The sequence below is a fragment of the Zonotrichia albicollis genome, chromosome 14, assembly GCF_047830755.1.
Source record: "Zonotrichia albicollis isolate bZonAlb1 chromosome 14, bZonAlb1.hap1, whole genome shotgun sequence".
Classification (NCBI taxonomy): domain Eukaryota; kingdom Metazoa; phylum Chordata; class Aves; order Passeriformes; family Passerellidae; genus Zonotrichia; species Zonotrichia albicollis.
Genome location: NC_133832.1, coordinates 9,528,346 through 9,555,989, shown reverse-complemented (window position 1 = coordinate 9,555,989; position 27,644 = coordinate 9,528,346). Strand labels below are relative to the sequence as shown.

At 40.2% G+C, this 27,644-nt stretch overlaps 1 protein-coding gene across 1 annotated transcript in view; it reads left to right on the top strand.

Moving 5' to 3' along the window:
* The window catches only part of COL4A5 (collagen type IV alpha 5 chain), a 78,656-nt gene that overhangs the window by 33,647 nt on the left and 17,365 nt on the right, over positions 1 to 27,644 (top strand). The window contains exons 14-41 of the mRNA XM_074551534.1: positions 1,081 to 1,134; positions 1,239 to 1,295; positions 3,496 to 3,540; positions 3,641 to 3,694; positions 3,873 to 3,914; positions 4,378 to 4,510; positions 5,142 to 5,315; positions 6,163 to 6,246; positions 7,447 to 7,539; positions 8,103 to 8,173; positions 8,397 to 8,588; positions 9,028 to 9,196; positions 9,896 to 9,988; positions 10,074 to 10,178; positions 10,738 to 10,835; positions 11,093 to 11,243; positions 11,889 to 12,002; positions 15,236 to 15,403; positions 16,281 to 16,370; positions 17,109 to 17,258; positions 18,509 to 18,607; positions 19,611 to 19,700; positions 20,019 to 20,158; positions 21,071 to 21,197; positions 22,416 to 22,496; positions 23,061 to 23,159; positions 23,738 to 23,788; positions 24,533 to 24,718. Coding sequence (XP_074407635.1) covers positions 1,081 to 1,134; positions 1,239 to 1,295; positions 3,496 to 3,540; positions 3,641 to 3,694; positions 3,873 to 3,914; positions 4,378 to 4,510; positions 5,142 to 5,315; positions 6,163 to 6,246; positions 7,447 to 7,539; positions 8,103 to 8,173; positions 8,397 to 8,588; positions 9,028 to 9,196; positions 9,896 to 9,988; positions 10,074 to 10,178; positions 10,738 to 10,835; positions 11,093 to 11,243; positions 11,889 to 12,002; positions 15,236 to 15,403; positions 16,281 to 16,370; positions 17,109 to 17,258; positions 18,509 to 18,607; positions 19,611 to 19,700; positions 20,019 to 20,158; positions 21,071 to 21,197; positions 22,416 to 22,496; positions 23,061 to 23,159; positions 23,738 to 23,788; positions 24,533 to 24,718 — 3,010 coding nt within the window. The remainder of the gene's footprint in view (positions 1 to 1,080; positions 1,135 to 1,238; positions 1,296 to 3,495; positions 3,541 to 3,640; positions 3,695 to 3,872; positions 3,915 to 4,377; positions 4,511 to 5,141; positions 5,316 to 6,162; positions 6,247 to 7,446; positions 7,540 to 8,102; positions 8,174 to 8,396; positions 8,589 to 9,027; positions 9,197 to 9,895; positions 9,989 to 10,073; positions 10,179 to 10,737; positions 10,836 to 11,092; positions 11,244 to 11,888; positions 12,003 to 15,235; positions 15,404 to 16,280; positions 16,371 to 17,108; positions 17,259 to 18,508; positions 18,608 to 19,610; positions 19,701 to 20,018; positions 20,159 to 21,070; positions 21,198 to 22,415; positions 22,497 to 23,060; positions 23,160 to 23,737; positions 23,789 to 24,532; positions 24,719 to 27,644) is intronic.

The window sequence follows — 27,644 nt, the reverse complement described above, 5'->3', positions numbered from 1 at the left end:
ATTAAGCACCACTGTGTGCTGCTGTACGCTTGCAGTGCACAGTCATCCTAGGAAGGTCTCTGGTTGTGTCTGTAGCTGGTCATAGGACAGAGAGTAAAGAGCAGCATTGTGTGTCTTTATAATTCTAAGAAAACACAAAGTAACATTTTGACCACACTGTTGAAGCAAAAATTAATCTGATTTTTTTGGGGTCAGAGTAATTTGCTTCTGTCATTAGGGACCCCTGAAGGACTAATTATACTGGCACTAATTTATGTAAATGCACAAAGTAAAAGCATTCTACCTACATTCCTTTTAAAGCAGTAAGAATTATAAACATTCTAAATGCATTGCCTTTGACCAACATTTATAATGATTTCCAAGTTTGCAAATTGGTTTTTATTTCAGCAAAATTTATGCTTGGTAGTGCACAATCAGTAAAAAATGTCAACATTGCAGTGATTTTTTCGTGAAATGCATGTAGAATTTTTATATGTGCCTTCACCTATGGTCTCTGACTAAAATCAAGTGTGTAGATGGGCTTGAGTCTGGGATGGCTCCAAGAAAATAATGGAAAATGCTCAGAAACTTTTTGTGGATTTTGTAACCTGTAATTGTTCTTCAGGTTAATGGTGAAAAGATGCAATAAGACAAAATAGAAATGAGAACTTGTTAACACAGTGATCCTGTGATACTTTTCTGACAAACACACTTTGATCCTGATGGCCTCTCAATTTCAGCAATTACCAGTCATCTAATGACTGTTGCTCCTATAATTTCAGCAGGATTTGGCATTTGTTTTTTCTTTCTTCCTTTTTTCATTTCTTCTCTTTACTATTGGATAGCACCTGCAGGCCACCAAGCCAGCTGCAAGAGGCAGCTGTGTTTTTAATGGAGTGAATCATCTAAATAAACAGGATGAGCAGTTAATAAAATTTATAGATTCACTTGAAATTCCACCCAAAGAAAGAATAAATGTGATCCTTTATAACTTGGAATCTAAATGACAGCAAAAATATTCTATTTAAGAAAAAAAGTCAACTAAGCTGCTAGGGAGTGATGGAAGCTTTAATTCTCTTTTTCTCTGCCCATGCTTGACAGGGTATTCCAGGTGATCCAGGCCCACCAGGATTTCCTGGGCCTCCAGGCCCTCCTGTGAGTAGAACTCTTAGTTCTATTTTGTTGCATCTGTAACAGAACTGTAAGTTTATTCTGCTCTGGCTTGTGGGCTCAGTTTAAGATGACGTTTGTGTGTCCAGGGTCTTCCCGGTGGTGTGAAAGGTGAAAAAGGTGAGCAAGGAGAACCAGGCAAAAGAGTAAGTAGTCTGTTTAACCAAACATTTATCTTTCCATTCAGTGTTATCTTTGACAATTAAGCAAATGTTGAATTCAGGTGGGGCCATCAGCTTATGGGTAAGAGACTTTTTTTTCTCCTTGTAACCTGGCAACTTGCAGATGACACACAGGGGTCATGACAGTGCTTCTAGCTGTGACTCTCTGTGTTTTCTGATAGAGTTATCTGCATGTAGATCTTAGTTTAGGGGGCAGGAGAAAATAGTTTAAATTATGTTATCTGGATAGTATGTGAAAACCTTCAAAGTTGCTGGACTGCTTGTCTGAAGCAGCAGTTTTCTGTTGCCTTTTAGAAAGGGTCTTCATTCAGTTTGTCCTGTACTGGGTTGCCAAGCAGCATGAGATTGGTATTGGTGTGTGTGTATAGATATATATATATGTAAGCTGGTCCAGGTAAACTCATTGTTGGTGGGTTTGCTTGTGAGGTGAATCACAAAACCAAGTCTCTGAGTACTGTTAAGACCAAAAGTAGTCAGATTGTCACTTCCCAAGAGACTGCCTCAATTAATGTGCTATCTGGGGATGGCACAAGTCAGGATAGCTTTTTCTAGGGATAGCAAGAGTTACTTTGTTCCTGATCAGACTCAAATCAATCCTGGAATTTAAATGTACTTGGTTATCACAGCTCAGAGAAGCTGACGAAGATCATAGAAGTGCTAGGAAATAGGATAAAAATAATATGGGCTGGACCAGCAAAAAAAAAAAGAGAGGCTGTAACCAGCTCAAAACATTCAGTATCTTCACTTCCACAGCTTCTGAATGCATTGTTTCATCAACAAAGTGCCTTTGAAATTCGAGGCACAAGTTCTGCTCTGGTTAATTGGACAATATATAAACACTTTAGAAACATGCTGGTAGTAGGTTTTCCAGTTTCCATAGGAAATAAATACAGTGGAAAAAATGTTTGGTACTGCAGATAAAATCCTTCATAGTTGCTGAGATTTACAGAAGGGCTTTGATTTGTCTCTTTTAAAGAACACAAAAAGCAGATTTACCAAACCACAAGTCTCATTATATATTGAGTGGGCTTTGAATTGTTGCTTCTCTCTGCAAAAGTAAATGGGAACCACATAAATTTGCAAAGATCTGAAAGGATAAAAGTCCTGAGGGGATATGTCAGACGCCTTTTGCCAAAAGCTTGTTTACCAATATTTTTGTTTGGTTTTATTACTCTGAATCTGGGCATGTTGCATACTTGAAGTGCAATTTTGCTATTAAGTTACTTTAAAGTTGCATTTTAGGGCTCCATATGATTCTGTGAGGTCAAAGCCATTTCAGATATACTCATAAAAATGTCAGTCTTCATATTCAAATAGATAGTTCTGCACATTCACAGGAAATCTTAAAACCTCCATTTTGAGAGGTTCACTAGAACTTCACTAGAACTCGTCACTAGTGAAAACAAACTTCACAATAAATCTCTGTAATCTTATTATCAATTTCTCAATGACTGAGAGCTGATTTTGGCACTGAGGAAGGTTCACTAGGAGAAGCTCAATCACCTGCTCTAGTTCTGTTCCAGCAGGTGCCCCCAGACATGGCTTCTGTGACTCTGACAATAAAGTGCCATTTCTCTGCCCAGTGAATCATCTGGAATAAAGTGGAGCTTGCCCTGCTTTTATTGCAGCAATGACAAATCTGTTCAGCAACAACACACCTTTTAGAAGTCATTTCTTTGAGCAGAACTTCATCTTATATTTTCATTGGTACTAATGAGAAAGTCATGTTGATTTAAAGGAGAGTTAAAAGTCCAACACCAAGTTTTATTTAGTTTCTCTGGTCACATTATACTAATTTACTAATTAAATATAGTGTTCCACTATTTAGGGATTTAGGATCTGTTTTCCAAATAAAGAACTTCTCTATTGCTAAAATAAAAGGAGTAGTACGCACAATGAATCAGCAGTAGTTAACTGGAGATCATTTTTTGCTGTATTCACCCAGCATTACTCTGAGACTGTCATGGCTTTGTGCTCTGGTTTTCAAAAAGGAAACCTCAGTTTAGGTAACGCCATTGGTTATGGTTGATGTCTTTGTGTTGTTCCAAGGACTGCGTTCTGGATGGAGTTTGGTTTATTGAAAAATGGGAAACAAGTAACATAATTTCCATAAGAATTCTTTACTACTGAAGCATTTTATTTCAATGCATATTTGTCTTTGAAGGGAAAGCCTGGCAAAGATGGAGAACCTGGTCAGCCTGGTAGGGATGTGAGTAATTCATATGTTTTTAATCCAAACAAACTCTTTATAAGCTTTTCTTTTGATATGGAGAAGATCTGAGTGTGATTATATTTCTCTTTTCTTGAAGGGTTTACCTGGTGGGCCTGGAATAAATGGTGCTCCAGGAAGAGATGGTGAAAAGGTATGCCAGGATTTTTGTCAATATTCCTGTAATAGATGGAAAATTTGCCATCACTTAGTTAATTTCTGCCTGAGTAGTAATTGCATTGCCTTTGCTATTACAGTGTTGAGAAATATTTGCAATAGCTTGTTTATGTAGTGCTGCACAATATCAGAGATGCTCTTAATTTCATTGGTAGGGTGAAAAAGGTGACATGGGTCCCCCTGGTCCTCCTGGAATTGTAAGTTGCTGATCCTTTATTTTGTTGCATTTGCTTGACAGTGTTGTTTTGTTGTAGTTCTTGGCTGACTGAGAGTCCTATCTCTGGGTACAACACCAAGAGCACCAGAAAATTTTTCATACATACACTAACAGAAACAATGGTTTCCTTCTTTCAAGATCAGTTCTGAGCTCTGGGATTTGCTGGGTCACAAACACAGGCTGGACTATAACCTCAGACCAGCAGGACTGAGTCAGCCTCACTGAAGCCTGTTGTAACTATGTTGGCTTGGCAGGCAAACAGCTTCCTATTGGGGAGTGCTCTTTACTGGAATTTTCCCTGGTAATTCAGTGGAGTGGGGAAAGCATCCTGTCATTGGCATAAGGTTCAAAGTATGTTGAACTTTCCCTCCCTCACATCTCTTTATGATTCCAATGACTCTTTTCTTGGCAGTTAGCTTTACATGAGCATGTAACATTTTCAGGTTGTTCCAAGACCAGGCATTGATGCAACAGTGGGACCAAAAGGTAGCAAAGGATTGCCAGGACTTCCAGGAGCCAAAGGGGACCGTGGATTCTCTGGTAGGCCAGGCCCACCTGGCTTGCCAGGATCTCCAGGTAGGAGGGCAAGCTTTAAATGAAATTGTATGCTCAAGCATGTGATTGGGTATTTGGTTTCACAGCCTTTACACAATCCTTTTAACAGAAGGCAGAAGATTTAGAACAACCTTTGAGCTTGATGAGTAGTCTTGAACTTCTGGGGATAATGTGAGGAATTCTGAGCATTCATTGCCCTTGCTGTGGTGAACTGAGGATGCTAATCAGATACCAGCTTAATGCTTCTAGGGCTAATCTATCTCATATCACTCACCTATAATTAATATATGTTGTCCATTGCATTACACAGAGAGAGTGTTGTGTACTACATGTCTGGTAGGGGATGATCTGAGTCTACAGTGGGAGTGAGCAGTGACACTTGTATGTGCATTATACATGCACAGAGAGGAACATAATGATTCTAATGATACAGCTTATATATGGGGGGTTTTGTCATCAAGAATTCTTTCATTAGTCCTGTTTTTTGTTTGTTTTATGGGATTTTTTTCTAATCATAAACCTAGTTGTTCAGTCTCAGGTCAGTTTTTCAAACAACCATTTCCAAAAATGTGAAATATGTATCATTGTCATCCTTACAAAAATGTGATGTAAACCATTAAGCTAGCAAGGAACTAAGTCTTTTCTGTCTTAGGGATCACTACTGTTGGACCTCCTGGCCCACCTGGCTTACCTGGTGAGAGAGGACAGAAGGGGGATCCAGGTTTACCTGGGGTTTCTATTCCTGGGCAACCAGGAGTTGAGGGACCACGAGGACCGCCAGGACCACCAGGTCCCCCAGGGCCACCTGCACCATCTGTTGCTCCTGGTAAGTGATGATCACGTAAACAGCAAGTAGAAGAGACTAAACAGCTTTGACATTTGCTTAGGTTTGGGTTTCTGTGGTTTGTTTGTTTGGGTTTTTTTAATTCCACCTCCAAAGATGTTGTTTATCAGCAGCTGAGGTCCATGAGATTCTATTGCTATAGGCTCTCCAAGTTGCTTCCCTTGCAAATCAAGGCATCTGTAGGAGAACCTTAGGCTTAAGGAGAGGTACATAATTTTTCCCTACTAAGAGCTGTGATAGCAGGAGAGTCAAAGGTGTAACTTTTCAGAGTTCCAGTTCCATTTTATAAATATTCTAGTGTGTAGACCACGTGAAATTAGCTTTGGAGTGGACACTTTGGATGAAAGCACTTAGCTTTTTTTTTTGGTATAAGGAGAGTAGGGAATGGCAGATGGAATGTAAGAACTGGCAAGCTGTAGTGGAGAGTGGCTAACATGGTTCAGGAAAGAATTTCGTATCTGGATGGCATTGGCATCTGAAGTGTCCTTGCTCTGATGATGATTCATAGGCATGTTTTTATGATATGAGGCTGAACATCAGAATGAAGTGTAGAGATGGAAGTGTGTAGGCTGTGGGAAGCAGTGGGAGATGGTTGAGGTTGTAAAGAATTGAAGATTGTTGTGTAATATCACTATTTCTTTTTGAGATTGAATTACATGTGTGGGTTTTCACCAGCAGTCCTGTCTGAATTGGTGAAATGTTTGGTCTGTGATTATGGTGGGTGTATTAGAATCTCCACACAAATACATTTTTGTACTGAATGCATCTATTTGGTGCTGCTGTCAGTCTAATTCAAATAGATAATAAAACCTCTCCTGATTCTCCTTAGGTGAAGGGTTATGTGAGCAAGGACCACCAGGTCCTCCAGGAATTCCAGGACAACAAGGTTTTACAGGGGAGCGAGGCCAAAAAGGTGCAGTGTCATGGCTATATTTTCTATTTTTCTCCTTTTTTTGAAGCTTGGTAAAAAATGTAAAGGCTGCATTAAATAATGATTAATGGTGCCCCTTCCCAGTAGGGTTGAGTGCAGATGGTTTATGTCTCTATGTAAGAAAGCTGTTTGCTTTGAGTGTAGGATATTCCTTAACACCTAACATTAAAGCACAGGAGTCTGAGTGGCTGAGGGTGTAACCAATAATGATCTTGAATGAAGTGAAATGGAACCTGAGGTTTATGATTATCTCCCAGGCAGATAGAAACTGTGTGCTTTGTAACAGCCCTGGCCAAATCTGTTTCAAAATTCATTAATATTATTCATTAATAAATTTGACATTTTTTATGGAAAACAACATTAAAGTTATAAATACAAGACTCCTAATTTGAGCTGGTCAGTCTGCAGTGAGTTTGTTTGTTTGCTAAGCAAAAGAAAGTCATATTTAATATATATCCTTGTTTCCAAAAAGACAACCTTGCAATGAGGATGCTGATAAGGGTAAGTGAGAATCTTTTCCTAGCCCAACCATGGACATCATAAATTACTTTAGACATCTCACTTTAATTTTGTACTCACTTGAAAGAAAAATATTTTTTATCATGGAGATTGTAAAGATTAACTAATTAACCTAAATGAAATGCGCAAATATTTCACTGATGAATGTCACATATGTCTGTATGTGAAGGAAATTCCTAAGCTTCTTGAAACAAATCTTTTTTTCCTCATTAAATACTTTTAGTCTATTTTCAAATCAATGAAACATTCCCAATATTTATTTTGCACTCTTGGAGTTTGTTTGGGATTTTGATACATGTGGTTTATAGTTGTAGTTAGAAGTGTCAAGTACTACTTTAAAAGGGGACACTTTTGCTGAGAAGAAAAAAGTCCATGGTTTTATTTTCTATTTCTGAAAGCCCTGCTTTTGTTTTAATTGTTTTGCACTGTCATAACTACATTCTTATCTGATATTGGTTGTCTGACTCCTAGCCACCAAAAAGCTTTAGTTTAACTTGCAGGGAGGGGGAGGCTTCTAATTTTAAGCAATAATTATTTAAAGTAGTCACTTTGGACCTGTATTATAGATCAGTAGCAAGAAAACAGTTGTAGTTTTGCTGAGTTCTTTTAATATTTTCTATAACCTCATGCTCAAGTACACGTTTTCAATGCAAATCTTTTTAGGTGACCGAGGAGACACATGCTTCAACTGCATAGGAACTGGAGTAACTGGTCCTCCTGGGGAGAGGGGACCACCAGGACCTCCTGGTAGTCCAGGTAGGGCTGGAGTCTTCACTGGATTGCTTAATATGTTCCATAAAGTCACTTTTTATCAGAGTTGTCTGGGTACAGTGGTCACAATATATCTGTGTATCGTGTACAAGTTCAAATGTGCATTTGTCAGCTCCAGTGCAGAGTTGTGTTTTGCACAGCTGGAAAGAAACAAGATGGGCATGTGTGAAACGAACACTCATTCTTTGAAAATCTAGTCTTTGAGAAATACTCTGTTCAAGACAGCCTTGCAAGCATTCTGCGTTTTGAAGGTTTAGGGTCTGCTGTAGATTTAACTGAGAGAGAAAAATCAACTTCTTCTACTGCTATTCCTGGAATAATGGAGGAGCTGGAACTTTTTAAAAGTGTGATTTATTTTTTTTTTTGACACTACTGGTTCAACTAGAGTTGCAAATATGTTTCTACTCAAATAAAAGTAAGATCTCAAGAAAAACACCAAAATTGTAAACTTTGTCTAGTTTTAAAGCTATTATCAATGAAACATAATGTTTGATATTGCAGCCTCTCCAGATTTATGTTTTTCTTTTATGTTTTTCTGCGCTACTCAGGTTCTCCTGGTTTTCCTGGACCAAAAGGTGAAAAGGGGCTTCCTGGATTAACTGGCCTTGTAGGGCCACCAGTAAGTGGTGGTATTATGTTCTGGTGGGGAAAAGTCTCTCATTTGTCTTGCATGACAGGTAGACCTGTAAACAATAGATTTAATTTATTGTCTAATACATATTTGTTGGTCCATAACTATCCTGAATGCATGATTCATACTGTGTTCCATACTCAGAGAGGGAGTGAAAGAAAAACTAAAATACCTTCTTTTTTTTCTTTCTTTTTGTTTTTTTCTCCCTCAGGGCTTCCCAGGCACCCCAGGTGCTCCTGGCAGACCTGGTCCTAAAGGTGACCCAGGGGATGTCCTGACTTCTCCAAGATTGAAAGGTGACAAAGGAGACCCTGGCTTCCCAGGACCTCCAGGTCTCCCTGGCATAGATGGCACTCCTGGACGAGATGGACTGCCAGGTTTGCCTGGCCCTAAGGGGGAACCTGTGAGTGCCATTTCAGGCTGTCTTTGACTGGATGGGTGTTTTGGGAAGTCCTGCATGCATTTGACATAGTGCAGATGAAAGAACTGGCACAAATGCACTTTGTCTGTATGTGATAAGGCAGGAATTCTCTTCAGTAAATGCCAATCTAGTGATGCTGCACTCAGGTACCTCCTGAATCTGCCAGTGCTCAGAAATAAGCTGAGGCTCCTCTTGGGCAGTGTCAGAGGGTCCCTTCTGCCATTGTCTACGTTTCACCTAAGTACTGGGAGGAAGTAACCAGGTTTAGGCCTGCTCTCTACCCTGTTAGCAAGATGTAGGCAGCTAATGAGAGCTGGAAGGATGGAAACTGCCAGAGAGTTTCAAAGCAGAAACATTGAAACACTTTGCTCTTTAGATAGTAAATACATTATCTTTCCCATCATGCTCTTTCTATTTCCAGGGCAGTGTTGCATTCAAAGGAGAAATGGGTATTCCAGGTGACCCAGGGATACCAGGTCTTCCTGGTGAAAAAGGGCTCCCTGGACCTCCTGGTTTTGGTCCACAAGGCTCACCTGGTGAAAAGGGCATCCAAGGTGTATCTGGCCGTCCAGGGCCTCCTGGTGTCCCGGGTGAGTTGGTCTCTGTGTGCTGTTGAGCAAGGGCTGCAAAGCCAAACTTTGTCCCTTCTCAGAACATAGTGCTGCTTTTTAGCTTTTCCTAGAGGCTTTGTGTGACCTGTTATTTGTGTGCTCCCTTACTGAGGGTCCTCACAGAACCAGAGGGAGGGCAGCATCTCTGCCATGTCACTTTAGGCACATGCCTCACCTTCTGCTCTGACCTCCATGGAAGCCTCTCCTTCCCCACTGTAGTGCAGTGGAAATGCACTGACTGCAGTGGAAATGCACTGTAACTACCTTTATGTAGTTACAGTGCATTTGTACGCTTATGTATGCTTGGCTATACTGCAGCTAAAACAGGTTGGGGGAAAAAAGGGGTTGCTTTGAACAACTTTGCTTTTGTTACTTTGTCAACTACGCAGATCCTAATCAAGTTGTGCTGGTGTCAGCTATGGAAATACTATTCACATGATGGCACCTAGGATGAAGCTATTAAAAAATAACAGTTCAGAAAAACTGTCTGAACATTGAACAGGGCTTCTGAGCCTCTAAGTGCTTTGTGGGGCCTTGGATAGAGAACATATTGAATAAAGTATTGCTGATATCTGAGTTCTCTGTAAGCTTGGGATGGGACTGGCATTATTTCTGCTTAAAGAAAAACAGAAAAACAACTCCTACTGAGTGATGCATATCTTTGCTTTTTGGTTTTAGGTCCAAAAGGTGACCCTGGCCAAACTATTACAGAACCAGGAGTTCCAGGTCCCCCTGGTCCTCCAGGAAGAATTGGTGATCCAGGTCTTCCAGGTAAAGCAGCAGCTAGATACCCAGGGGCTTCGAAGAGCTTTTTCTTCTGATTCTGGATATAACTATGTTGATGTTCTTTTTCCAGGAGATCCTGGTCAGCCAGGTCAGCGTGGTTTACCTGGCATCCCAGGTGCAAAGGGAGAGCCAGGTATTCCTGGCATTGGACTTCCAGGTCCACCAGGCCCAAAGGGTATGTCTGCTGCCCTGTTACTGTATTGTACTGGCTGGAAGAGGGGGCATAAGGGGTCTCTTCACTTTTCAATAGTGGAGTTGACTTCTGTCTCCAGAGTCCTTTAAAAAATGTTTGTCCTAAAGCTGTACATCTTTATAACAGTTTCAGAAATACCAGGAGAAAAAACTGCTGAGCTGTTATTAGTCTGTTCACTATCCTGCTCCTTCTCAGTAGCTTACATTTTTCAGTAAACCAATAACATTTTGGTAAAACTTTGGGAAATGAGCTTGAATCAATAAATGATCTCCTAATGCTGCCTCAAGATGTTAATGTTTCTGATGTGAACTGCTTGTGATTTTTGTAAAAGCTCACAGCATAGGGAGTGCCCACTCAGAGAGTCCCAGAGACCCTTTGTGGCAAAGACTGAATGCTCAGAAGTTCTCTCAGCTGAATGGGTACCCCTTCAGTGCTTGGGCTAGTACAGAACTTCTTTTCATGGGTTTTAGGCATGTCTGGAGGAGTTGTTCTAATGCTCTCTGGTGTCCTTTCTGCTCCCCAATCTTCCTGTCATGTGCAGGTTTCCCAGGGACTCCAGGCCTGCCCGGAGCTCCAGGAACTCCAGGTCGCCCTGGGCTGGATGGACCTCCTGGACCACCTGGTTTCCCAGGAGAGAAGGTTTGTGTTTACTATAAAACTTCCCTTAGAGGTTTTTCTGTGTCACTGGGAAGATGATGAGGAGGATTTCACCTCTTGTTCTCAGCTTTTGATGGTGGGAAAGTAAAATATTTTACTTGACATTTTGAGTGAGGATAGTAAAATAGAAATTGAACTCTGAGATGGTGGCCATTTTTAATTTTGTTACCCTTAACATTCTTAGGAGAGGCTAAACCTAGAAAATAACCTTTTACTTTTTTAAAATGTATTTGTTATAGGGAGAGCGTGGATTTGGAGTTCCAGGACCACCTGGGCCCCCAGGACCCCCAGGCATAAAAGGAGTTCAAGGACCTAAAGGTGATCCTGGTTTCCCAGGAAACCCTGGTCTACCAGGCCGGGCAGGATTTGATGGAACCCCAGGGCCCAAAGGTATTGAGAACTCTCCCTGCTTTGTTCCCCTATTGAACTTTTTTAAATGTATTTGTGCTGGGAGGCATGTGGCAGTTAAATACAAGCAGTGCTGACTTTAGAGCCATTACTTCTAAATCAATTTTTCCAAAGCAGACACACCTGTGTAAATGGAAGAATGTGTTGTCAAAAGACAGTTAAGGGAATAAATCTCAATCTGTGGCTCAGTACCTGAAGCTCTGTATTCTAAAGACAAATAATGTTTATATGGGGTAAAACTTTGTCAACAGAGTAATTTTCATTTAGATGCACTGTGCTTCCACATGCACAGTTAGCAATTCATTTACCTCTGCTCTTGACCATGGTCTGTACTGACCTTCCCAGCATGCCTGGTTTGCTGGGGAGCATCTTTTGAGTTTGATGTGGATGATAGTGCAATATATGTGTGTGTAGCCTCGAAACAAAAACTTCATGAGGTCCATGTTGAGTGAGGACAAACCTCTGGCCTTGGGAAATAGCCTCTGGAGTGTGTTTTTTTCTCTCTTAGATCAATATTGGTTTGCTTGCAAGAATGAGATTTCAAGTACAATGTGCAGGGACTCTGCTCTGAAAGCAAATTTCTCTGAAATTAGTTCACTATTTGACTAAACAAGAGTGTTCTTTTAGGTGACCCTGGACCAAGTGGACCACCAGGACTTCCAGGCCCACCAGGCATCCCTGGCATTGGTGGCCAAGGTCCTCCTGGATCTCCAGGACCTCCAGGTCCTGTTGGCCCCCCAGGTAAAACTTACACAAATGGTTCCCATAGGTTATTTCTGGCATATATAAGCAGGGACACAAAGGGCTGAAGGTACAACTCACAGATAGACAGTAATAATTAAGTTTGTCTCTGAAGGGAGTTTGGTTGCCTTTTGTTTAAAATGACTGGTGATTGATGAAGATATGAACTTGTTAAATCTCTACACAGAAGGGTTCATGTGTATGCATGTACATTATTCTATTCAGTTTGTTCAGGGAAATTCCTTTTCCTTTCATTCAGTGAATGGGCTTGCTGTGCACCAACTCTTGATGTTGCAAATATGTGGCAGTCACCACAGTGAGAACACTTCCTGTGGTCCTCAGCATGCCTTGCACCAAAGCCCTTCCAAACACGTCCAGTTCCAGCATTAAATTAAATATTTCGTTCTGCCGTGCCTGTAAAATGTTTGTGTTGCATGTCTGTGAGCTACACTGTTTGAACATGTTTGTGTGTCAGCACTGGGCTTGTCATTGTTTGCAATGCATGCTGACAAAGCCATGGCCAGCTCTAAGACCATGGATCATGGATTGGTTGGTCATATTCAGATCTTTATGAACTGTGAGCTGAGATTCAGCAAAGTGCTGAACTTGAAGGTGGACAAGCACTTGAGTAAACAGACCCATGGAGGTTGAATTCTGCTTGCATGCACAGTGTGGGTCAGGTTTCAATCTGTTTCCCTGAGTGGGGCAAGGAACATGTGGTCAGGGCACCAGCCGGCCTGGGGTGTGCCCGGTGCTGGGAGCAGGGCACAGGAGGGGTTGGGACAAGGCACACAGGGGTGCCCTGGGGCAGCAGTGGGTGCTGGGCCTGGCTGGCTGTGCTGACTGTAGGGTCCTGAGCTGCACTGGAGGCTAAACTGAAACACAAGGACCTGATTTTAGGGTTAGGGGGGATGGATTAGTGTGGGTTTGAATGTTTCATCCAATGCATGTTCTTTTGTCTTCCTGTAACATCTCCTCTGGTGCTAGCCAGAGTTTGATTTTGTGTGACCACCAATTTATTCTGCAAAATACCAATGTTGACAAATGCACAATGATTACTAGAGCTGATGGATTTGAAATGCCTCTATTTTCACTCTTCATGTCTGTACTGACTAATCAGTGTGGCTATTAACAGCATGGGACTCTGAAATCTGGTGCATGCTGGAAGGTCCTGCTTGAGAAATCTTTATTTCCCTTGGCACTGCTCTGTCTCTGTTCTGTGCAGAATGCATTACATTCCCTTCTCCCATCCCTCATGTCTATTACTAGGCTGTTTTGATTCTGATCCTTTATGCAGCATTAGGGTAAAGTTTCTGGGACTCTGTTTTTAAAGTAATTTAGAAAATTCTTGCAAGTCCCTGTTCAGGATTTGCTTCCTCTGCACCACCATTTATTCAAGTAGTTTGTAATAGGTCAACATTTTTCCTTTTTTGAATATGTAACAAATTACTTTAGAATTTACTATGTTGTCTACATTGTTCTAATTATGATGTGATTACTTTTTTGAGACCAGAAATTAGATTGGAATTTATTTCTATTTGAAAAAATATCTTTACCATTCTAGGTATGGAGTTTGTCCTATATATTATGTTCTCTTTTTTCTACTTGATGATAGAAAGTCCTTGAATACAGAGTGTGTGTATCCCCTGTCCATCATCTGGTACTGGTTTTTTTTTCTGTGCAAAATAGTCACTCCAGGCACATGACACCAGGATTTAAAGCAGTGATAAGCTGCTGCCAGAGCAGAACACACTTAGAATTAAATAAATGCAATTCCCCAGCTTATGCCATCAAGAAAATTCAATCTACCTTTGTTCAGAGCGTGAAGAACACATGATGCCATCACTCCTAAACTTGTTCCTGCAGCTGAAAGTGGGGTCACCATTACAGAGTTGGAATTCTGCTGCCTTGGAGTTATTGATGAGGTTTTGGCATGGTGGTGTCAACTATCTCAGACTGTGCCAGGGCATGCATCATGCAGTATACCATCTGTGATGTAACAATGTGTGCTTACATAATAGAACTAAAAGAATAGGGGAAAATATTGAAAGGTTTTTTTTGTGTAATAATGAAGAAACATCTTTTGAAAATCCCTGTTTGGAGGGATTTAACAGAGTGTGAGGCCAGTCAATGAGAAGCTGATTGATAGGGGGTACTCTGGTGTTCAGAAGGGGTCCAAGCCAGTGTCTAGAAATGAGAGTTTTGTAAGAAACACAGCAGAAAAAGCTTGTTCCCCACTTTTCTAGAGAATACTAGACAAGGAGAGACAGGAAAAGAAAATAAAATTAAAATGTACTACCAATATTTGAAAATATGTATGTGGCTTCTGCATACAGAGATGGATGCACTTTGAAGATCTCCAAGTTTCCCTGCAGTCTGGTTTCTCTTAGCTGCATTAGCTTTGAATTCTTTGTATTTAGATCTGTTTTCAGTAACTTTAGATAGATTTTTTTTTTGTCTTTGTTCTAATCCATATGTGCTTTATTTTGTTTCCTAACTTAATGACTATTACAACTGCTTACTGCTACCTGTCTCAACTTCCTGATGAGCTCTAACTCGTTGGCTTTTCAACCTCAGGTCCCCCAGGTACTGTGGTTTCTTTACCAAAGCCTTTTCTTAACTTGAGATTTATGAATTCTCCTTTTTGGTCAGCTACATTTTCAGAGTGAGCATCTTCACTGACTCTGTGCACTGGAGGGAAATGAGCCACCTGCTTCCTTCATTGCCTTGAGCTCAGGGTCATTAGCACTGAACAATCTTAAGCATATCTTGACAATGATTATTTTTCATTTAGGGAAAGTGCAGTGCAGAATTTTGCTAACCTTCAAAAATGTTCAGCTGCTGTTACCGTAGAATGTAGGAAAACTGAGTAATTCATGGGCATATGCGAATGTGAATACCTAATTTTAAAATACAAACGAGTCTACTAAATTTGACTTTTTCTTTTAATATCAGACTTAAAATATTGTTGAAGAGAGTTGTTTTCCTTTTGAGATTTGAATTGCATTTGCTGCATCTTAGTAAAATTTTAGGCATGTTTCTTTTCAGGAGAATTTGGCCTTCTAACACTTGGAAGCCATTAAAAAATAATTGGTTTTAGAGGAATTGCAGGGTTTTCAGCAGTATTAGGAATGGATTGCAACTAAAACTATTCCTACAGTATACCCCATCACACAGATCTCAGCCTTTCCTGATTTTTTGCTAAAAGGTTTTGTCTTAACCACATTGTCTAGGGCTGCAAGGCATTCCAGGGGAGAAAGGGGATCCAGGTCCTCCAGGCTTCGACATTCCAGGTCCTCCAGGTGACCAGGGAGCTCCAGGATATCCAGGACCCCCTGGACTACCAGGGCCTCAGGGTTCACCTGGGCCCCCTGGCAGGGATGGAATACCTGGATTTCCAGGTAAGTTCATGTATTTTACCTGTGGAGAAAGACCAAACTGCAGTTACAGGTGGTAAGCTCTTTATGCTTGGCCATGCCAGCTTAATGTGCTTAGGTGTTTATCCTACCTATTTAAAGTTGGATATATGTGACCATTACACCTCATACTTAAAAAAAAAATGTAACAAGATTTGTTGCATTAAAATCCTTGTTACGTTTTCACTCTTCCCTCTAACTTGATTTAAATATTTCATATGTTGTTCTTTTTCATAACTTTCAGATATGGCTTTGATCATCATTGTTATGATACTTCTCTAATTTATTTTGTGATTGTTTTCTAGTCACTGCTCTAATTAAGAGCAGAATTTGTTTAAAGAAAATCATGATAAATGCTACTTAGTTTTAAGCATTAATTTCCTTATTCTAAGTGTTATTCAGTTAAGTGTTATTCAGTTAAGCTAGTCTGTTTTGGCCTTTGAAATAGAAATACTAAAATTGAATTTTGATGATCTCTTGGATAGAGGGAGCAATACAAAAGATTCTAGAAGTAGTGTATACTTAATTGTCTTCTTGCCTTTCACTCAAGTCAAGTTTGTTCCAACTAGTATTTGTGTTTCAAACCAGAGAACTAAACCTCTTGGAGATATAAACATACTTTCTACCGTAGCAGAGCAGTGCATATTTTCTTCTCAGGACCTAACTGGAAAAATTGCCACAATTTTCAAGTGTCATTTTGTCTGATATTAATTTATACAATAAATGAGTGCTTATAATTCCCTTAAAACACATGTGTGCTGGTTAATAAATACCATAGAGATCCAGGGAAGCAAATTTAAGGTGCCTGTTAAGTTTTGAGTTTCTATTCAGAATGACAATGTGGTTGGTTCAATGCTTTTAGGTGCCAAAGGTGAGATGGGTGTCATGGGAGCTCCTGGTCCTCCAGGGCCTCCAGGAACTCCTGGAAGAAATGGTTTGCCTGGCTTGAAAGGTAATATTTGTTTTATTCACCCCTGAAAGGGACACAGAATGATGTTTTCCCTCTCCTGTGTTGTAATACTAACATCTAGATTTTAATTTCTCAGACCTGCCTAAGTTATTGTCCTGTTACAGTGCTGATGTTCAGAATTGCTTTGCGTTTTTAAGCCATGGCATTCAATCACTATTTAGTTGATGTCATGAATTGTTAGCTATTTTAGAAATATTTCCTTTGGATTGATGGCATTGAAGTAGGGCAATATTTCTGCAGTGTGTTTTGAAGCCTCCTTAAAGCAGCAGAAAGAAGAAAATCAGTAGCTTAGAGTTATGGAGTCATCAAGAATTAGCTATATAGGTATCAGAGTCTCTTCTCTGCATTTTCCCAACCCCCTTGTTGGAGAAGAATTTTGAAGGAGTTTGGTAGAAGAAAACCCAGTTCACCTCTCCAGAACAAGGAGGCTCTGAATCCAAAGGTGCCATAGCTGTTGTGCTGGTAGCACAGCGTGGCTCAGACAGGCACAGCTGCTTCCTCTGCTGCCCAGAGCTGGCAGACACCCCTGTGCACTCCATTCACTCAGCTTTGTTCCAGGCTAAAAGTGCTGTGGAACACCTTCCATGAACTGCCTGATCATTGGGTGAATTCCAACCTCATGAATAAATCATGGAATGCCTATGTAAGACCAAGCATGACAAATACATTGGCCTACCTTTAAGGATTATTTTTTCCTTTTGTTGGCTGTACCTTCTGTAGGTAATAGTGGATTACCTGGTCCACCAGGACCTCCTGGACCAGTGGGGCAGAAAGGCATCAAAGGTGAAGCAGGTCTGCCAGGTCCACCAGGAACACTTGATCCCAAACAGCTGGGAGCAAAAGGAGAAAAAGGCGAGCCGGGTGTTCCAGGTAAGGAACTTTGCATGTGGGTGTGGGGAGGTGCTTGTCCTCTACACATACTAGTGAGCTGTGACTGAATCCATTACTATTCATTCATTCTTACAGAAAAAAAAAATAATTTGGAATATAGATGTGGTTTAAGGGTCTTGTGTTTAGGCTTTTTTAAAAGGGATTTTGTGACCAAGTTCCTTTTTATGATTAGTCTGCCATGTCCTTGCTCATTAGCTGTTACTATTATTTGGCACATGGCAGTTTTGTAATAGCACTAAGATGCTTTGAGCAGGATTACAATTCACTCTTCTAGGAGTTATTCCTAAGCATGATGAGAGAGTTTTCATAGCTGCTGTCCTGGCTGCATTCCTGCTGTCTCAAAGGCCCTTCAGTCTTTGCCACATAGAATGAAGTTGCTCAGGTCATCTTCTCATGCACCCCCTCTGTATTCTCCCTTGGAGTGTCTCTCTGTACCACCTATGAGCTGAATGTCATCTCTGTGTGTGTTTCTGCTTGGGAAGTTGGCAGCCTGGAAGTCTTTTTCAAGTCTATGTTCTGTCATTCTTACTGGCTTCTCCCTCCCCCCCCACCAAGTGTTCTGATGTCTCCTTTGAACTCTTAATTTAGTCTTGAAAGGAGTAAAAAAATATTCTACCCTAGAGAGAGCCAGAATGCTTTTCCCTAATGTTGTCCCAGCCATTATTTTGCTAATTTACCTATTGTATTAATTTCTCACAAGCCAAGATAGGCTCCAAAGACACTATTTTTTTTTTCCTTTGGAAGGCAGGTTTAACTATGTCAGCAGGGCAACACAAAGTTCTTATGGGATAACAGACACATAGAATTTGTAAAAATATGCTAAAAATACTTGCATTAAATTTTATATTATATTAGTCCCAAAGTGATTTTTATGTAGCAATGTAATTTAACTTGTATATAAATAATCTGGGTGAATGCAGAGATTAGAATGGAGTCTGCTCATCCAGAAGATGGCCCTTGAGTGAAGTATATTAGCATTAGTCATGAAGTTACTTTTTTTCTCTACTTACTATATTGTTCCTGTTCTGTAGTAATTTTAAATTTTTCAGAATAAATACTTTGTGTTCTGTGATACTTTTCTTTGCTATGCTAGGGGAATTATATTTACTGAAGAAAAATCCCTATTTGGTTTTTTATTCATCCATAGCTACATCTGATCTCTTAAGGTAAAAGAAAACATACAGTAGTAGTGATAATAGTAATAATAAAATGTGTCTTTTTCCTTTGAGGTGTTCCTGGTTTATCAGGCCAGAAAGGTTATCAAGGTCTCCCAGGTGACCCAGGCCCACCAGGACTTAGTGGCCCACCAGGTGTGCCAGGATTGCCAGGTCAGTAAACAAGGCCTCAGCTGGACAGTTTTGATGAATAAAGATTTGCATTTGTTTTTATTATGGAGTTGGGCTGTTAATCCACTTATATCTAAACTAACCTTAGGGATTTGCACTTGAAACTGCAGCACAGTTTTGGGACATTTAAAGTCATTATCCAAACACATGCTTGAAGCCCTTTCCTTCCGACAGACTCAAGAGCAGGTTTAAACTGATCCCATTGAAGATTAAGGTGTCTTTCAGGATGACTGCAAAAGTACTTGCTGCCTGAGCAAGCAGCGTGACTGCAGAACCTACCAAAAGGACTTGAATTTCATATCTTTATTTTGTATATTGCTAAGCATTGTACTTTGAAAATGGCCAAATAGATGTATTGCAAAGGCTGTCAGGGTGTCTAATATTTGCTTTGGAGAGTATTAATGAAAGAATTGCAAGGACCAAGAAAACTAATTCTGTTTTGAACCACTTCTCCCTACAGCTATTACAATTTATCTGAGATCTTGAGTCCTTTCTTGCTGTGTCTAATGTAGGCCTTGCTCTAAATATTTTGTTGGGCTTAGGGATTATTGTTAACATCAGGACTCAAACTAGTTTGGGCATTGTAGGTTGCATTTAGTTCTGTAAAAGAAGCTGCTGAATACTTGTTCCACATAAGAGATGGTGTGTTCATTCTGCAGAGGAACTCATGACAGACCATGTCACATCTGTCAGTGCTGAATCCTTTCAGATGGTGACTGAACCCTGGACTGAGATTTTATTTCATTAGACTTGTTTCAAAACAAATCAGCAGTGGCCCTGATCAAATCTTGGCTTGCAACAAAATGAAGGTGTTGAATATTTTACTACAAATAAGTGTGGAAAAGCAAGTGGGAGCAGTATGAGGCCTAAAGCAACTCCAAATCCATTGCTTGTAATCAGATGATAAGCATGTTTGTATGAGAATGCATGGATATCAGAAACCTGTAATTATTGCCATTAATTAACTCAGTCACACCTTTCCTAGGCATCAAGGGAGACATGGGGCTTCCTGGGCAGCCAGGACCAACAGGACCTCCAGGATTAAAAGGAGCTATGGGAGAGATGGGCCTTCCAGGTTAGTTTCTGTGCTGGAATTTTACTTCAGCTGGGCCAGTGTTCTTCTGTTATGTACCCCAAAGATGACTCTGTTTGTGTCTAGTATGTAATAATAGCAATAAAGATGAGGATTGCATAAAGCCCTACATACATAATATATGGAGACTTGTAGGTAATTGTTTTAGTTTGGTTTTAGAAGGAAAAAAACATTAGGTATTCAAGGCCAGCCAGTCAAATTGTTAGGCCTTTCTAGTTGAGTTGCTGTACTTTGAATTATTTCTGTAAATTACTGCAGAAGTTTTTTTTTTCTTTTAATTTCATTTTATCTTTTGGACAGGTCCCCCTGGGCTTAAAGGCAACCAAGGACTGGCAGGACGTCCAGGGCAGCCTGGGCCTGCAGGATTTCCTGGACTGAAAGGGGAGAAAGGTGACCCTGGTCTTTCAGGCATTGGTATTCCTGGTCCCCCTGGACCAAAGGTACCTTTACAAAATCCTTCCATTGAAAATTACATGAGGAAATTAAATTTTGTGTTGATTTTTTTTTCCCCCTCAACTATTACTTTATATATACTAAGTATAACTGTAAATATGTATATAAATATATTAGAAACAAGCAGGGTTGACTTGTCAGGTGAGATAAAAATTTCTAATTTTAAAGGTGAAAATATTTATATATAACTTAATCAGGTTAAAGCAGAAGGTTGTTTACCAGAATTTTCCAGTTGGATTTACTTAGTGGCCTAATCTTCACTGTGACACTCCTGTAGTTGCTAAGGATTTATGTAATTAATATCATTGTCCCCGTCTAATTATGTAGTTAATTCCTAAAAATTTCATATATGCATTTAAGAACAAATAACTAATAATAAAGCATGGTTACTGCTTTTTAAAATTTTAAAGTCTGCATAAAGTATTTTAATTAATATTTACTTATATCATCCTTTCTGCCACCCACAAAAAAGTGAGAAAAAGATCTTCAGAATGTCTTACAGTCTTCACTGATGCCTTGCAATCGATGTTGTGCACAATTAACTTAGCAAAAACATTGCATGATTAAAGCTGCACTGGTTTCATTTTTATTCTGCCCTATCATAGGATAAAAATCTCTGATCCTGCTGGAAGAAAGGAAGGTGTTTTTTCTTCAACATAGGCCTGTTCTGAGGAAAAACTATGATACAGTACACAAAATTATAGGGGAAAACTGTGGAAGCCTTTACTATTGCTGATTTTGCTTCATTTTGTGTCGAGATGATTCACATTAACTGGATGTGGGGAGAGGTGTGCACCATATACTTGTGATCTTAATGTGATGGTAGGATGGGGAACATACAATAAGGGCTTTCCTATCTTAAGAAATCTGGGTTTGTATTTCTGCTTAATGTTTTCTAGGGAGATCTTGGCTTGCCTGGATACCCAGGTAGTCCAGGTGCAAAAGGTATAGCTGGAAATCCTGGTTTGCCTGGATTTCCAGGCAGTCCAGGTGCAAAAGGAGAACCAGGCCTTCCTGGATTCCCAGGTAATCCTTAACAGATTTTTTTTTTCATTTCCCCTCTTGCTAATATTGATATGAACAGCCAAACACAGTGGGTAACTGGAGGAGATTCCAGCCTCTCAGAATTTCTGGTAATCTGTTGCTTCTAAGCTTTGTGCTGTTGGAATTGTCACTGCAAAAGTGTGGGAATGCCTCTCTTATGAATGCCTTCTGAAATTGCTCCTCTGCTCTGATGGGATGGAGCAGCTGTGTTAGTTAATACTCTCCATAGCACTCACTCTTGCCTCCTCTAACACACAAATATTGGGGTGAAAAAATAAGTATTTATATTTTTTCCTTCATGAATCAGTAAAAAAGTGCCATCCTGGAAAACTTAGCAGTTTTTTCATATCATTTATTGTCCAAAAAATGTGTTCTAAAGAGAAATTTTTGAAATATAATTAAATTATGTTTTGCACTTTGTTCTTTAAAAATATTAATAATGGTTGTTCTGTTGACAGGTGTTGGTCAGTTTTTTCATTCAAAATTTAAAGAAACAAAGTCTTTATGTTGGCTGCATTTACAGCACTAAAGGCTGTTTTACAAATATGCTTGAGATGCTTTGATGTAGAAAATTAGGGAATTTACAGCTGTGGTCATGACAACCAGAAGCTTAGCAGAAAACAAAACCTGACAGTTTTTACCCTCTGTTTCATGTCATGCCTAAAAGGCTGAACAGCCACAAGGTGTATTGAGACACTGACTTGGTCAGGCTCGAGTGTTGTTCAGAGCAGACACTGCAACAGATCAGTGTTTCCTGCCTCCCACTCAGTTCATGCTGTAGAGGTGAGAATCCACTGTAAACCCTAAGACCATTTTTACTTTTTCAGGAAGGGAAAAGAGGATTGGGGAAGGACTATTCAATCTCAGTTCATAATGCTTTCAATTTGTTGTCAAGCAGAAACATCTGTCTTTAAAATGGTTACTGTTGAGTTGCTGTGTCCTTGGCCATGAGCACTCACCAGTTAAGAGGAGGCTTGAGAGTAGCAGTAAGGGCAGTTGTACCAGTATGTTTTGTTTCTGTGCATCCTTTGCTTTCTAATTCATCTCCTTACCAGCTGTAAATCTGCAAAAGAATCATAAATACAATATCTTGGTAGAATTAGTTCTTCGTTAATCAGGGCATCTCAGATTGTAGCATTTCAAGATCTGCTGAAAAGTCAGTTTTGTTCATTATTTGATTGAAATGCCTGTACTTTACAGGAACACCAGGAATTCCAGGACCAAAAGGTATTGAGGGCCCTCCAGGTAATCCTGGCCTGCCTGGACCACCTGGGCCAGTAGGTGAGCATGGACAGTGCAGCAGAGATCAGCTGCTTCTGTGAAAAACAGAACACATGAAGGCACTTCCTTTCTTTTTATCATCAGGGAAATGTATCTATATGTACAAGGATGCTCAAACACCATTGCACATTGCACTTAATTCACTGAAATTAAACAGCAAAGAAAAATTTTAACTTTATTTTGAGGACTTGTATTTGCTGTCAATTCATTAGCTATTGAAACAAGAAAATAACTGTTTCTGTACTTACTAGCTTTATTTATGCTATGTATTACAGTATTACAGTGGTCTAACCAGTTTTTATAGGAGCAAAATCCTAATTTATTTTAAAGGGAAGCATTATATTTTTAGCAAACAGTGACTGCTTGAAAAATTACAGGCCTAAAAGGCTTTTCTAAATTGTCAGGGCAGGAGAGAGAGAGAAAGGTTTAATTTTAAGATTGCACCCTTGTAAATCTTTTATTGCATTACCACACCTTCAGATTCAGATAGTGGTGAAGGGGATGCTGGTTTTCTTTATTGCAGTTTAGGCAAGACTGTGCTGATGTGTTCCATCCCTGTTTTAGGTGATATTGGTCGTCCTGGCCCTCCTGGTCCTTCAGGGGAAAAGGGACAGCCTGGTCGAGATGGTATCCCTGGACCAGCGGGTCAGAAGGGTGAACCAGGTTAGGTGTCCTTCCTGTTTCTTTCCTGCTCTTCGCTCTGCATTGACATGTCCTGTTTGCTCTATTCTTTCTTTCCTGTAAGTGCCCTTACACCTTCAAAGCTGCTCCTGTGGTTCCTGGCTGCTGGGTGGCTCACAAAGGGTGCTGGCAAGCTGCCAGGGAAGCACAGGGCAAGAATTCAGCCAGCTCTCCTGGATTTCATTACCTGCCTTTAACACCAACCCCTGCTCCTGTATTCCATGGTAGCTGTATTGCTTCAGCTCAGTTACACAGTGGATAAACAGTGTAATCCCTGCTCTAAAGATAGATCTGCAGACAAAAATGCAAACATAGTAACTCCCAAAATCTGAAAGAATGTGGATTGCAAGGGGATGGAAACAGTTATGAAAGTTAGGGATGCATTCAATAGCAAACCCTCCAACTTTGGGGAAGACTGGTGAGTGAATGAAAATCCAAGTCATCTCAAGGAATCACTTATTTAGATGAACTGCACTTTCATTGTTCTAAGCCTCATATTCCTATTTCTGGAGACCTGAAAGCTAAATATTCATTTTTGTCTAAATCTGTCTTTTTTTCAGGTCTACCAGGTTTTGGGCGTCCAGGACCCCCTGGACTCCCAGGATTGACAGGTAAAGCTTTTCTTTTGCCTTTGTTAAAAAGCTTCAATGTAAAATACATTTACACACCAAAACCAAGAAGGGTATGTTGTTTTTTCTGTAACGAATGCTATAGCTACAAGTATTTTTTTTCCCTCAGCAGACTGTTTTAAATTAACCAGGAATAAAGACACTTTATTACTGACCACTGTAATTTTGTAAATTAGCAATTATGCAGCCAGAATAAATGCACACTGAGCAATAGCCTATTGCATTGTGTGGAACTTTGCTGATTGGTGTCAGTAAATAAAGCATTCATACAAGAGATGACAAATGAAGCTGCTTTGCAAGTATAAGTACTCAATACATTGCTCTTTTCTGGTAGCATTAAAGCTCCTAAATTCTCCAGGCTTATTTGAAAATTTTGCATGTCTTAATTTTTAGCAGCATTTCAAAAAAAGGATGAAGTCTTAATACTGACAGGTCTCTTCATAGAAGCCTTATTTGTAGGCTTACAGTCTGCAAGGATGTGTATGAATTACAGCATCACTGACTTAGGAAGACTTTTTAACATGTTGTAAGCTATAGCACTTTCTCCTGCAAGGATTATTAGCCCTCACTCTTTTCTGAATGTTAGAGAATTTTACCGTCTCACCCTGCAAATAAGGGGAGTTGTGGCCCAACTTGTGCCTTCTGCAAGAGAGAAATGGCTTTGCAAGTTGGCTTTTGGGCTTTATGTAAATTTGTAACAGTATTTACAAAGATGACTTTTTACAGGGCAAAAAGGAGAATTGGGATTACCTGGTCCACCGGGACCCCCTGGACTTCAAGGCCCGAAGGGAGAACCAGGTTTCCAGGGATTCCCTGGTCTGCAGGGTCCACCAGGTCTACCAGGAATACCAGGGCCACCTCTGGAAGGTCCTAAAGGTAGCCCTGGCCCACCAGGTGTTCCAGGAAGGCCAGGTAAGAGCATGATCCACACCTGTGAACATCTGCCTATACTTTGATATTTTGCTGGTGGGTCATCAGCCTTTAAATTGGCTCCGTTTATTTGGATGGATAAGGTCAAGCCTCATGGCATAGATGTGTGGGCAACCTAGAGAATTTTGTTGCCAAAAAACCCCAGTATCTATAAATGAACTAGCCTGAGTTTCTCTAAATTTCGGATGCCTGGCAGCAAAAATCAAAGGCGTTCCCCGCGGGCGGTTCTCCGCATGCTGCCCCAATAATCCTCACAAGCACGATCCGGCCTCTGAACGTCTGAGGCCTTGGCAGTGTCACACCATCAGCAAACATCACCACGCACAAACTCCAAACGTAACAAGCCCCATCATTCTGAGTCATGAAAATCAAATTCCCACTAGCATCCCAGCATGGTCAGATTGGACACTGCTCCTCATCTCCGGCCCATGTAACACAAGTCATTGCTCCATCGTGGCTCCCGTGGACTCCGCGCTCCATCGTGCCGTGTTCATCTTTCCATTCCATGTTTGCATCTTATTCCTGCACCAACTAATTCTGGGAATGAGAAAACACTACCCTGAGTTAACATTGCTGAGCAACTACCTGGCCTGTGTTAGAAACTGATTTCGATTTTGTGTTATAGAATGTTTATTTGCGTTTAGATACTGCTCTTGAAAAAATCTAATTTAAATGAACCTGCCACAGCTCCAGCTCAAGCTTAGTTCTGGATCTTTAATCCAGAAGTACTGTGCTACATCTAAGATTCATCTCACATAACAGGCTTGATATTCTCCCTAAAGGAGACTGCTTTCAAACCAAGCCATTGGTAGATGACAGGGATTTTTTTCCTTTGCAGATTAATGGTGAAGTAATATTTTTGTTTATTGCCCTCAAGTTATTCTTTAAATAAAAGACTTCTCAGAGGAAAGTTAGTTTTGAGATAGTACATTTGTAAAATAGCTGCAACACAGATGTTGATTTTTGGGTATCAAGGGAGAGTTTAGCATTGCAGTATACACTTGAAAAGATTTAAAGGTTCCCATTCTCCTCATGCTTGCTTCTGACACAAAAGGAGGCAGTCACACTGAATAATGTTTCTTTGAATGGAATTTTATCAAAATATTTTCCCTAGAGCTGGGATTGAATCATGTGTTATTATCAATGGCAATATGAGTTTTTCTTTTGCAGAGTAGGCTATGAACTCATATACCCTAACTGTGTATTTAAAAAATGAGTCATTATAAACATTGGTTTAATTTATAGCACCTTAGAACTGAGTGATGTTTGCCAGTACAATGAGGTTTTCTTTTAGTGCCAGTAAAAATACTTCCGTTGTGTTTCATCCTAAACCTGCTTTGTGTGTGACTGATGAGGGACAACCACCCTAAGGGTTAATGATCCCCAGCCAGTCCCAATGTCTCCCTGGTTTCCTATTTGGTTGGTAGAATGAGGAGTGCATGCCTTCCCCCCTTTTCCTGGGGGAACAGACTGGTCCCTGCTGTGCCCCAGGGGCTCTAACCAGGCACTGGAGCATCGCTGCAGCATGTTTGTAGCCCCAGTTTGCTTTGGACTTTCTGTTTATTCTTCTGTATATAGGGTAGTGCAGCAATTGAAATTTTGGCCCAGGACAGTGATTGGTCTGTAACAGTAAAGGCTTTCATTTTTAAAAGTTTCTTATACAGAGGATATCTCCAAACTTTAAAGAAGTCTTTAAGAGTACACCATGCTAAGCAACCTCTGAGGTATAATAGAAGTACCAAGTGAGATCTGTGCTCTGCTGTAGCATTGGGGTTTTATGGAGCTGCTCATCTGTTCACACTTCCCTGCCTAAATCAAGTGTTTACTGATTCTGATCAGCTGGGAAGGTGGAGCAATTGGACTCAATTTGTGCAGGTTTATCAGCAGGGGAAACAACCAGTGAGGTTCTGCTCAGCCATGTTCTCTCTCTTTTTCTCTTTCTTTCTCTTATTTCCATTTTTGTTGCATGCAATGTATAAAGTGAAGCATTTGTTTTGCTCAGTTATGTGTGAACTAATGTGGATAAACCAAACTATTATTGCAGTTCTGGTACAATCAGCACTCCAGCCTTTTGTTTCTGATGGTAACAGAGTCTATTGTTGGAATGCTGATTTTGTAACATTTCAACATAAGGCAGTTACTCATAAAAGCAGCTGTGTGGCTGTCAAATTACCCCTTCCAGGGACAGAAATAAAACCAGAAGCTGTTTGCGTGTACTGTTTGTTGTTGACTTCTGGGTATATTCTAAGATTAGTAAAAGAGTTGAAGTCAAACATGATGTAGCTCTCTGACTCCAGTTGAGCTACCCCTAAAATAAACATTGATAGATGGTGTTGGCATAGATTTAATAATTCACTATGAAATTAAGCCAATTTCCAGGGCAACAGCACACTGCTGTTACTCCACATGTCTGTTTTCCTTGCTATGAATAATAATAGTTTGGTGTTTTGCACACTGTATGTAAAGGAATATTGAGCTAAATCTAAAAAGAAAGGTTTAGTTGAATATGTTAGTTTGTTGATATTTCTAACAATTTTGATGTTTTTCCCCTTGTTCTAATGATGACCTTGGTGAATTCTGACCCCCTACTCCCAGGTCCCTCAGGTTAGCCCCGTAACGCCAAAATAATAACTTTGCATGAAAATGAATGTATTACTTTTGTAGTGTCTAAATGTAGATATGCAGAGTCATGTTTCAGACATACCTTTTAATTTGTGGTGGGAAAAAAATGCTCAGAGTTGGCTTTCAGCCCTCTCTTCCATGTTGTTGTGGGACTGACATTGGAAGGACACAGTTGCTCTGCCCATGGTGGAAGACCATGTGAGTCTAGATTTGCAAGGCTTTTATAAAGTGTCCCCAGCTGCAAAACTTGTTTTTAGCATTTTTTTCCCTCAGTGCAGTTGGAAAC